Raw genomic sequence first — 12,802 nt, forward strand, 5'->3', positions numbered from 1 at the left:
TTAAGAGCAACAATTGGAACTGCGTTCTCCTTTACCTCCATAAAAACACAGCTTAATAACGTGTTAATGACTTAAAATTACCTTGTCTTTCTAGATTGCTTATTGATGTCATTTCAGATCGGTATAAAGGATGTGAAGCGAATGAGAAAATAGGAACGTTTCTTTTTCTTTTTTCCCCCTTTCTACCGACTAGGAAGAGATCCAGTCCAGGTTTTGCCTTTGACTCGGCCTGTGAATTTCGGCCGTGCAATGTGTAGCACGTTTCTTTCTCCCCCCTCCTTTCTCCTTCCCTCTTGCCTCCAGTGTCTGTCTCCAGGATTTCTCTCTTCCGATTTCAGGAGGACTCTCACAGGCTCTCACAGCCTGTGTTAAGCTGAGGTTTCCCCTAGATCTCGTATATCCCCAACACATACCTCCACGCACACACATCCCCAAGAACCTCGCGCTCACACCAACAGACACACGCGCGCACACACACTCGCTCTCGCTTGTCCGTCTCCCTCCCGGGAGAGCCGGCGCGCGTTCCCACCTTCGCCGCACACTCCGGCGAGCCGAGCCCGCAGCGCTCCAGGATTCTGCGGCCGGGAACTCGGATTGCAGCTCTGAGCCCCCATGGTGTTTTTTTAAACACTTCTCTTCCTTCTCTTCCTCGTTTTGATTGCACCGTTTCGATCTGGGGGCTAGAGGAGCAAGGCAAGCAGCCTTCCCAGCCAGCCCTTGTTGGCTTGCCATCCTCCATCTGGCTTATAAAAGTTTGCTGAGCGCAGTCCAGAGGGCTGCGCTGCTCGTCCCCTCGGCTGGCGGAAGGGGGTGACGCTGGGCAGCGACGAGGAGCGCGTCGCTGCCTCTGGCGGGCTTTCGGCTTGAGGGGCAAGGTGAAGAGCGCACCGGCCGTGGGGTTTACCGAGCTGGATTTGTATGTTGCACCATGCCTTCTTGGATCGGGGCTGTGATTCTTCCCCTCTTGGGGTTGCTGCTGTCCCTCCCGGCCGGGGCGGATGTGAAGGCTCGGAGCTGCGGAGAGGTCCGCCAGGCGTACGGTGCCAAGGGATTCAGCCTGGCGGACATCCCCTACCAGGAGATCGCAGGTAAGCGCGGGCGCGCGGCAAGGGCTGGCTGCAGCCCTCGGTTGCCCCACGTCCCCCTGGCTGCCCGGCGCCCCCTTCCTTCCCCCTGTTGCTGAGTTGGTGCCCACTTTCTGCCACCGCTCTACGGGACTCCGCGTCTCCGAGCTGGGCTGCGGATGCTCCTGCGGCTTCTCCGGCGGGGGAAGGTGTGCGTCTCCGCTGCCTCATTGTGTGCACACGCGGGAGCACCCTCGCTCCCGCCTGCCTCTGCTCTCGCGCCCTTCTACCCCTTAGTTGATGGCTCAGGCCAGGCCGGCCAGGGAGCCCGGGCCACTCCGGGGCGGCTGCAAGGCGCAGACGGAGAGCCGAGCCGGGCGCTCACCCCGCGCTCTGGTTCGGGCAAACTTGGAAGAACTGCCACCGCAGTTTGCCCAGCGCCACAGTCTGAGTGGCGCCTTCTCCACTCCCGCCCTCGCGCCGGCAGGGGCGGTGGAGAGACGCAGAGGGCTCCCCCAGCCCCTCTCTCCCCTCTTCCTGTCCTCCGGGGGGCAGAGCGCAGGGCGCCCGGGCCGGCGGCGGGCACGGCTGGGAGGGACCCTCGCCGGGGACCTGGCCTCCGGACGCCGGCATTTCAAGGCTGGTTTGGGGACTTCACGGGCTGCCTGTTTCAGATGTGGGGCGGGCTTTCCCGTTACGGTTCCTCAGTGCTTCTCCAGTTGCTGTTGGTCACTCAGGGCTCGGGGACACCCCGCCACCCGGTCCGGAGCCGGCCTTGTCTGCCAGCGAGCAGTCAACTTCAGCCGGTGGCTCAGCTGGGGTTTCGGGTCCGGGTCCGGGGGCCCCGTGTCCCCCGCATGCCCGACCACTGGCATTGCTCCACGAAGAGCTTGAGAGCGCCCACCCTTTCGCTCGGCGCCAGTGTGTGTAGCACTTGGTCTCCGACAACTTGCTTGGCAGTCTGGGTGCTTGTTTTCCGGCTCTTAGCTCCAACCGAATCCGAGCTTCTCTGGGGCTCTGTGAATGAAACGTGTCGGGAAGAGATAATCCTTTGGCTGCTAAAGAACAGAACTGAGAGAGGCCGAGGGAGGCCAGGAGATGCTGCGAGGGCGCGGGCTGCTCAAACCGGGTAGCTGAAGTCCTTAGTGACCTCAGATCGTCAAGTCAAAACGCTGAATTTCCATCAGCCTCTCTCTGCTTTTTGCCAAGTAGCTGGTGGATGGATGAAAAGCATTTTGCGGATATCTTAGAACATCACAGTTTCGATATGTTGTGGAATTGCTGTTTTCTTATGATTTTCAAGCTGTAGAAGTGAGGGTTTTTACTTACACTGAAATGAACACATTTAAATAAATTTGAGCGTTGCCAAAGGGGGAAAAAAAAGAGGCGCAAATTACCAAACGCATAGAAGGAGCTTTTTCAATTCAGAGCCAGACATTCCCTTTGGTGAGTCTAAGGAAGAATCTGTGGTGAATTATAAGACTACTTTTCTATCCTTGTTACTTCTTCCTTCTTTTCCAGAACTCCTTAATTTGTTAATCAATTAATAGAGAGCGACTGTCCTCACAGCTCCTTAAGTTTCTTAACTCTCCTCCTTTGTCTACTGTTATTTCATTCTTTTTAATTAATTGATAAGGATCAACTTCGCTTCTTTTCCCTCCCCAAATCTCAGGGAATTCAACTTTTTAAAAGGTTTGTAGTATGGATCACTTCTAGAAACTTTTTCTCCTTTAATCTGAGCTTTTTCAAACGGTATCTTTTAAGCACACAGATGTTTTCCAACATGATTTCAGATAAGATATCTCAAAGAAGAAAATAGGTGTTTTAAAATTGCTTCGGTATTCTTTAGCGGATAATGGGACTCTCAGGAGACTAGAGTTCATCCTCAGCATCAGGCACATCTCTTTAATATCAAAGTGAAGATTTTCAGTGTAAAACAATTTCTGTAGTCACCATGACTGTTTGTTGAGGACATTCCCAGGGGTTCATGTAAATTCTTCAGTGGATATTTAAAGAGGTTTTTGTTTTTGGTTTTGTTTTTTGTCTACTCCCCACCTTTTTACAATTACAGTGTTTGCTTATTACCTATGAATTTCTAAAATGTGTGCACTTTTTTTTTTTTTTTAAACTCACCTACTTTCCTTGAGTAAGGGCACACTGTTAACTTTGCTTTAAGCCTTGTGTCCTTTGATGCTGGTAGACATAAATCAAGATGCAGGTCACCACAGGGTCAGAGGCACATTTAATAGGAAAATAATGAATTGAAAGATAATTGTGTTTTTTAAGGATATACTTGTTTTTTTCAAAATCAACTTTACTTAATGCTACCTATTGCTGTTTTAAGAATCACTTAGGAAATATATCCTGTTGTTACATGAACACACTCTATCTCTCCTCCCTAGTTCTTGATACTGTTTACGTTTAATTATCTAGTGTAAGTGGTTATCTTTTCTTAAACTCTTTTTTTATCCTTTGCCTTGATTGGGCATCTAATGGTTTGCTTGAGGAATTTCATGTGTCTTCAATCTGTCAGGGCACATAAATTTAAAAGAATTGCTGTTCAGGCTTCAGATTCATGACAGCTGTTTCTAATTGAAAGCTATTTGCAGGTAGCTTGCTTAGTGAAATAACTTGAGAAGTAATAAGGACATTATGCTTCATCATGACATTATCAAAGTTTTACTCAGAACTCACAATTGTGAAATAGCGTTGCCCTTTTCTATTCTAGGGTAGAATAGACACCCAACAGATGAGGAAGTATGATAGGGAATATATAAAGTTATACTTTCAGAGAATGCTTGGGAAGGAGGAGGCCTTCAAGGGGCAGTTTGCACCATCAGTCTTCACTCAGCGCTGATTTTAAACTATCGCAAGGAGATCAGATAGACTCTATTTATCCTTGTTTGAAAAACTTCCAAAGGAGTAGACTCTTGATCCCCTTTCAGCAATCCATTCTAATATTTAGCAATTCTTGTGGTATAGAAATGTTTCCAGATATCTAGCCAAAAGCCTTCACAATGTGCTTGCTTATTTTTTCTTGTTCTATCTTCTGGGAAGATATTGAGCATGAATCATCAGGTTCTTTGTTAGGACAGTTATTCTGATCAAAGGTCAGTGTGAAACATTCTAGTCTCTCCTCATTCATCAGAATTATGACCTAATTTTCCAATCCTAAACTCTAAACTTCTAAAGGAACTCTACCCAAAAATAGCACCTGCTTAAAACTCCGGGAAATTCAGATAATGTTGTTTCAGGCTTACTCTGCCACTGTTTTATGCCTTGAGTCTTGCTAGGATCATTAATTATAACACTTTGTAGTTAACAGTGACTTATTGGCCTACATGATCATGTTTTCATTACTTATGTAATGTGACTTTATTTAACAATCTCATATATAGAATTTATTATGTGCCCATCACCTACTTAAAAATTATTAACTTTATAATATCACCTTACTGAATTCTTCCAATAACTTAGTAGATGCTACACATTAACCCCATTTTATAGATGAAAAGGATGTGTGACAGGAACTTTAATTAACTTACCTAAGGGTGACTCAACTAGTAATTAATGAGGCTACAATTCAAACCCAGGCATTCTGACTCCAGGGTCTATATACCTAACTTGGTCCACTGCCTTACAGTATTAAATGTTACCATTTATTTTGAATGAATGCATGCAAAATCTATTCTTTCATATATATATATAGTCTGGTATTATTAATCACTATATGCATCTATGTATCCCTTCCAGTTGCGCATGCTAAATCCGTTTCTGTTTTGTTCCAGCGTTGTCTCTAATTTCTCAAAATCACTTTGACTTTGGATGTTGTATTCTCAGGAATTGGCCATGCTACCACCACTAATGGTTCATGCATTTACCCATTTTCCTGATCATTTTCTTGCAAGGTATAGTTATGTAAAACATAGAAACTAAAGTACATTTCTTGGTTTCTTTCAGTACACTAGGCCTATTGAAAGACTGGGTTAGTCCAACAAAACTCATGATGGAAAGTTATTCATGGGGCTAGAGGGAGTAAGAACATTTATCTCCATTGATTAGAAAAAAAAAATGTAACTAACTCTGTTTCCAATATTTATTTTGCAACTTTTTCTGTCCCAGGTATTTTGAGAGTTGGGTTACAGCTGGATATTAAAAAAGCACTAAACTCTTCATCTATTTGATATTAATTTATCAAGTATTTATCTAAAAATCTGTATTTTAAAAAGATTGTTTGTTTCAAAATACATAGTGTTTCATTTTCACTGACCTTTGCCCAATGGGCGTTTGCTTTCTCTGGAAACCTTTCTTTCTGTCTGCTCCCCCAGCAGACCAACTAATTTAGTACATTTACAATTTACACAACTTTTTTTTTTCCAGTTTCCATGGAGATACCACATTAACTTAAATGGAAAACAGTGTTTGGTAACTCTTACTCTTTAAAGCCACAGTAAATATCATAGTTTGAGATAAATTGTTTAATTTCTGTTTATCTGCCTGCTTCAAAGATTTCTGATTTCTTTGCCCCTGTTTAGTTAGCTGACTTCTTTAAAAGTTTTTGGAAGGACAGTATAAGTCACAAATGAGTGAAGTGAACTTCTTTTTTTTTTTTTTTTTTTTAAATGATTCTACAAGTCACTAGATTTCTAAAAGAATCACATTAATTCCAGGTATCAAAGCAATATAAAAGTTGGGCTTTAGAAGTGCCACTTGTTAAACTCTTGATTTGGGAATTAATTTTAGAGTGATTGTGAGTTATCTTAGCTGATTTAATTAGAGGATAATATGTCATCATTGGGAGCAAGAGTTCATTTGAGTTGACTGATACACTTTTTTACATAAAATTTATTACAACTGCATTGTATCTTAATAATAGCTTGTGAGAAGAAATAAAGGCCACTGTTAAAATTGATTTAAAATGTACAGCATTATGTTCTTTCAGTATTATGGCATAAAGATTGTGCCATATATTATGTAAGAAAGTGACTAGTGTTCTTTTAAAATTATGGATGAAACTTATAAACACTTATAAAACACAAAATTATTGAGTAGTTTTAACCTAAAATGACCTAACTTCAATTACTAGTTTTGTATAGAAATACGAGTTTAGAATAAACATTATAATAAAATAATTGCTTTAAAATGATTTTAATCTTTTGATTTTATATTGAAACCCACAAAAATAACATTATAAGAACAACCTTTCCCCCCACTTAATTCACATCTTTCAAATTACTTCTAGAAAGGCCAGTAAGGTGATTTAGAGTTATCTTGCCAGTATAAACAGCGATTTAATATTCTTTTAAACTTGGTGCTTGTATTTCTTTACAGACTAAATTCTGCTATGTTAAATTCTTGAGCTGGTACATAATTTGACTTTAAATATTGTCATAGATTTCTCCAGTATTATTCAGTTTTCAATGATATATATGATACAGTTTGAAAGTATTATTGACTCCCTGGGATCATATATTTGTAATAAAGGGTTTCATAGTGGTGAGACTTGGGTAAATATTTTAAAATTCTAATAATCTTGGATAAAAATATCTAAGAATTTTTAATAACTTTGGATGAAAAATATGTTTTAAATGAATGTGCCAGTTAGTAAAAAAAAAAAAAAAATTAAAATTTGGTTTCACATTTTCACATTATTCAGGTTATTGGGTATTTTAATAACCCATTCTCTCTTCCAGGCATTTTTTCTTCATGCAATGGATATTTATTGTATACCTACTATTGTATATCTACTATGGGTAAGTCATTGTACCAGCTTCTGGGGGTAGAGCCTCAGGGAATTTGAATCCCAGCAGGAAAGCAGAAATTAAGGACACCATTCACAATTAATTAATTACACTCAGATAAATACATAGCACTAAGGGCAGCTGGCACTGTGAAAGTATTTTATAGGAGCATTTGATCAAATCAGAGGCAGAATAATGGGATCTAAGCATGGGTACCCTTCAGTAAGGAAGCAGGAGTGTGGAAGGGTCACACATTTCCTGTATGGTGAGAATACCTTGCAAACATGAGGAGAGTTCCAGTCCCTGGGGATAGTGGTCAGTGAGTGGGGAGGGGTGTGGGAGAGACTGGAGAAGAGGGCCCAAAGGTCAGGGTAATGACTTATACAGACATAAACAATCCAAAGGTAACCCCTGCATCTTGGCCCTAAGTGGTTCCCTTTTTCACGGCGGATCTGAACCTTTAGCTAAAAAGCTCAGTAGTTCTTAAGTCAAGTTTTTACACATCCAGTTGTTTTAAATATACCACAAAGAAGCAGGTTTTTAACCATTTAGAGGGTGTTTGCCTTGTGCACTCTGTACAACTGTACCTGCCTGCTAGCCATATGTAAGACAACCCTGGGGTGATCAAAGACTCCTAGCTGCTGCTGCCCTTAGCAGCTGAGGCTGTCTACTGTGTTGCTCATGACATTGCCTGGATCATAATGCCCTTCTCCCCTGGGAGTTCCTTGACCTTCTGCCCTTTTGGGTGGTGGCGCCTTTGTTAGCCCTGCAAGGTTTCATGCTGTGAGGGACTTCCTTCACAGGCAACCTAAGTGTCTTCCAAATTAAGCTCACTGTGTGCTACTGCCATCTGGGGGTCATGTTGTCCTCCCCCACCCCTATCAGCTCTGACATCCCTCAAACTCATTACAGTGACTTTGGCCTTCAGCCTGAGTCCCTTAAGAAGCTGTTGAATAAGTATTTTAATCAGGATTGGATATAGTTTTGAAATATTACATTGGTTGCTCTATAGAGAAAGGATTGAGGGGAAAAAAACAGATACAGGAAAAGGAGGAGAGGCTAGCTGGGACTAGAGTGGTGACCATGGAAATAGAGAGGATTCAAGAAATATTTAGTAGGTGAAATGGATCAAAGTTACTTATTTAGCATCTACTGTGTGACTGACAATGAATAGGACTGGGTTGTGTGTTTGTGTATGTGTGTGTGTGAGAGAGAGAGACAGAGAAAGAGAGAGAGAGAAAGAGAGTGCGAGAGAGAGAAAGGGAAGGAAGAGAGAGATAATTAAGAGAGAAGTGTCCCAGAAATGTTAATTGAATTGCCATGGCAATAAAAATACTTTAGCATAGTTTATATGTGCTTTATAATGGAGACAAAACTCAGTATCATTAAACCAGCAGAAGACTATTAACAGTACCAGTGTCACTGAGAGAAAGAGATTTCTCAAATAGGATCAGATGAATTGCTAACTCTCGAAAGTGTAGAAATATCAAAATACATGTAAGCAGCTACATTCACTATGAAATTTAAGTAACAGTACTTTGTGCTCTGTCAGTAAAAAAACAACTTCAATTTTTTTACCCTAATGGAGAATTAATCAAATCGTACCATCATTTCCATCAGTAATGATATTTGGTACTTAAGCTACTGACACAGCATTGTTTTAATCTAAGTACCAAATATCATTACTGATTATAATAACAACGAGAGGTTGAAGCTGAAAGGAGGAGGCAAAATTTAATTGGAGACTTGAAGGATGGGTAGCATTTGACAAAGGGCCATGAAACAAGGAGGCAGTTAGGGAGGAGTTAAATATGTGAGCAAAATAGGGTGTGTGGAGGAGAGCACAGAAAGGAACCTTATATTGAATACATAGGGTGGGATTGGATTTTTGGAGGGCCTTGAAAATTCTAGGCTTTATATGACAGAAAGTAGGTCATCATCTCAGGTTCTTGGCAGAGAGGTGACGTGATGAAAGTATTGTTTTGGATTAGGCAAGCAGTATCACAGGATGGATTAGAGAAAAGATCATTAAAGGCCCCAGAGGGAGGGAAGAAGGACAGGGAGGAGACACTTAAATTTTAGAGGCTTAGGCAGGAGATTGCCAAGGTCTCAGAGGAGGATGAGAAGAGTGAAGAAGGGGTGAATAAGGCTATGAGAGAAGGAAGAAACAAGATTAAAAGGGAAAATTTTTAAAATTTTTTTAAAATTAAAAACTTCACTCTGCTACTTAGAAATTCCAATAAAAGAGTTTAGAGGATGAGCTGTTGAAACTCTCAACTCAAGTAGTCTGCGTCAGTTAAGATACTTTTGGCAGCAGGTCACAGAAATTCCTGACTCAACTGGCTTACACAGTCAGGGAAAGCCGTTATTTCACGTAACAAGAAGTCCCAGTGCAGAGCTCTTGCAGGAGTCAGAAAGCTGTAAGCTTGCAGTATCAACAGGGTGCCAGGTTCTCTCTGTCTTTTGGCTCTAAGATCCTTGTTCCACGGGATCACCTCTGAATAAACACAAGATGATGGCTAGAGTACCAGGAGCTAAGGCCTCATGACAGTGCCCAGATGCACAGAAAGAAATAATTTCTTCCCACATGTCTCTTCCTTGGTGAGGCAGACCACTCTCAACAGTCCCCCAGCAGAGATGCCCACCCTTCTCATTTCAGAATTGCCTCCTATGCCTATACCTAGAAGGGAAGGTAAAAGGATATGGTCTTTCAGCTGGACCCTCAGATGGGAGCGGATGATCATAGCGTGCCTTGGCAAATCTTCATTATCTTTTTTTTGTTATTCTTTGTAATTTCAATAGCTTCAGGAGTATAAGTGGTTGTTGGTTATATGGATGAATTATGTAGTAGTGAATTCTGAGCTTTTAGTGTACCTGTCACCCAAATAGTGTTCATTGTACCCAAGAGCAAATTTTTCATCCCTCACCCTCTTCCCACCGTCCCTACTTCTTAGTCTCCAGTGTCAGTTATACCAGGGATCCCCAACCCCCAGGCCATGGACTGGTAGTGGTGTGTGGCTTGTTAGTGACTGGGCCATACAGCAGGAGGTAACAGTAGGCAAGTGAACATCACTGCCTGTGCTCTGCCTCCTGTCGAATCAGCAGCGGCATTAGCTATTCATAGGAGCATGGACTCTATCGTGAACTGCGCATGCGAGGGATGTAGGTTGCGTGCTCGTTATGAGAATCTAATGCCTGATGGTCTGAGGTGAAACAGTTTCATATCCAAACCAAAAACTGTCTTTTATGAAACCAGTCCCTGGTGCCAAAAAGGTTGGGGACTGCTGCATTAGACCACTCTGTGTACCCCTGTGTACCCATTCTTAGCTCCCACTTATTAGTGAAAACGTGGTATTTGGCTTTCTGTTCCTGAGTCACTTCATTTAGGATAATGGCCTCCAATTCCATCCAAGTTGCTGCAAAAGACATGATTTCTTTTTTTTTTTTTTTTTTTGGCTGAGAAGTATTTTATAGTATATATATTCCAAATTCTCTTTATCCACTTATTGTTTCATGGGTACTTAGGTAGAATTCCCTGTTTGCAATTGTGAATTGTGTTGTGATAAATATATGAGTGCAGTTGTCTTTTTGATACAATGACTTCTCTTCCTTTAAGTAGATAAACCCAATAGTGGGATTGCTGGATTGAATGGTAGATCTACTTTTAGTCCTTTGAGAAATTTCCATGCTGTTTTCCGTAGAAGTTGCACTAATTTACATTCCCACCAATAGTATATAAGCATTCCCTCTTCACCACATCTATGTCAACTTTTATTGTTTTTTGATTTTTTTAAATAATGGCCATTCTGACTAGGGTAAGGTGGTATCTCATTGTAGTTTTAATTTTCGTTTCCATGATAATTAGTAATGTTAAGCATTTTTTTTTCAAGTTTTTGCCCATTTGTGTGTCTTCTTTTGAAAAATGTCTCTTCATGTCATTTACACACTTTTTAAGGTGATTACTCATTTTATTCTTGTTGATTTGTTTGAGATCCTTGTAGATTCTAGATATTAGTCCTTTGTCAGATACATAGTTTGCAAATATTTTCTTTCATTCTGTAGTTTGTTTACTGTTTTGAGTATTTCCTTTGCTATGCAGAAGCTTGCTAGATTAATTAAGTCCAACTTACGTATTTTTGTTTTTATTTCATTTGCTTTTGGAGTCTTAGTCATAAATTCTTTGCCTAGGCCAATGTCCAGAAGAGTTTTTCTTAGATTTCATTTTAGAATTGTAATGGTTTCAGTTTTTACAATTAAGTCTTTAATTTATCTTCAGTTATTTTTTAATATGGTGAGAGATAGGGATCCAGTTTTATTCTTGTGCATGTGACTAGACAGTTTTCTTAGGACCTTTTATTGAATAGGGTGTCCTTTCCCCAGTATATGTTTTTGTCTGCTTAGTCAAAGATTAGTTGGTTGTAGGGATTAGGCTTTATTTCTGGGTTCTCTATTCTGTTCTGTTGGTCTGTGTGTCTATTTTTATGCTATTGTCATGCTATTTGGGCTACTAGAGCATTCTAGTATAATTTGAAGTTGTGTAATATTATGCCTTCAGCTTTGTTTTTTTTTCTTAGGATTGCTTTGGCTACTCAGGCTCTTGGTGGTTTCATGTGAATTTTGGGATTGCTTTTTCTAACTGAAAAATGATACTGGTATCACAAGGTAATTTATACATTCAATGCCATCCCCATCAAGCTACCAATGACTTTCTTCACAGAATTGGAAAAAAACTACTTTAAAGTTCATATGGAACCAAAAAAGAGCCTGCATTGCCAAGACAATCCTAAGTCAAAAGAACAAAGTTGGAGGCATCACGCTACCTGACTTCAAACCAAACTATAAGGCTACAGTAACCAAAACAGCATGGTACTGGTACCAAAACAGAGATATAGACCACTGGAACACAACAAACTCCTCAGAAATAATACCACACATCTACAACCATCTGCTCTTTGACCAACCTGATGAAAATAAGAAATGGGGAAAGGATTCCCTATTTAATAAATGGTGCTGGGAAAACTGGCTAGCTGTATGTAGAAAGCCGAAACTGGATCCCTTCCTTACACCTTATACAAAAATTAATTCAAGATGAATTAAAGACTTAAATGTTAGACCTAAAATCATAAAAACCCTACAAGAAAACCTAGGCAATACCATTCAGGACATAGGCTTGGGCAAGGACTTCATGTCTAAAACACCAAAAACAATGGCAACAAAAGCCAAAATTGACAAATGGGATCTAATTAAACTAAAGAGCTTCTGCACAGCCAAAGAAACTGCCATCAGAGTGAACAGGCAACCTACAGAATAGGAGAAAATGTTTGCAATCTACCCATCTGGACAAAGGGCTACTATCCAGCATCTACAAATAAATTTACAAGAAAAAAATCAACCCCATCAAAAAGTGGGTGAAGGATATGAACAGACACTTCTCAAAAGAAGACATTTATACAGCCAACAGACACATGAAAAACTGCTCAAAATCATCACTGGCCATCAGAGAAATGCAAATCAAAACCACAATGAGATACCATCTCACACCAGTTGGGAGCAGATCATTTAATTTCCACATATTTTTATAGTTTTGTGAGTCCCTCTTGGAATTGATTTTTAGGTTTATTCTGCTGTAGTCTGAGAAGATGCCTGATATGATTTTGATTTTTAAAAATTTATTGGAACTTGTTTGGTGGATTTATCCTCTATCTTGGAAACTATTCCACGTGCTTATGACAAGAATGTACATTCTCTAGTTTGGTGTAGAATGTTCTGTAAACCTCTGTTAGGTTCATTTGTCCTAGAATCCAGTTTATGGCAAGTGTTTCTTTGTTGACTTTCTGTCTCAATGATCTAGCTAGTGTTGTGTTGAAGTCCCCCACTAGGATTGTACTGCTGTATTTGTCTTTTCTTACATCTAGTAGTATTTGTTTTACAAATCTGGAAGCTCTGGTGTTAGGTGTGTGTTTATCTAAGGTTGTTATCTCTTCTTGTTGAGTTGAT

The 12,802-nt window shown here is 40.7% G+C and overlaps 1 protein-coding gene across 2 annotated transcripts in view; it reads left to right on the forward strand.

The window, feature by feature from the left end:
* Positions 1-278: 278 nt before the first annotated feature.
* Positions 279-12,802, forward strand: part of GPC6 (glypican 6) — a 1,173,136-nt gene continuing 1,160,612 nt past the window's right edge. The window contains exon 1 of one of the 2 annotated variants that reach the window (XM_015121307.3): positions 279-1,088. In XM_015121307.3, the coding sequence (XP_014976793.3) occupies positions 929-1,088 (160 nt within the window). In that variant the 5' untranslated portion in view covers positions 279-928. The remainder of the gene's footprint in view (positions 1,089-12,802) is intronic. The other variant, XM_077973856.1, reaches the window with a different exon arrangement.

The sequence above is a fragment of the Macaca mulatta genome, chromosome 17 (assembly GCF_049350105.2).
Source record: "Macaca mulatta isolate MMU2019108-1 chromosome 17, T2T-MMU8v2.0, whole genome shotgun sequence".
NCBI classification, from domain to species: Eukaryota; Metazoa; Chordata; class Mammalia; order Primates; family Cercopithecidae; genus Macaca; species Macaca mulatta.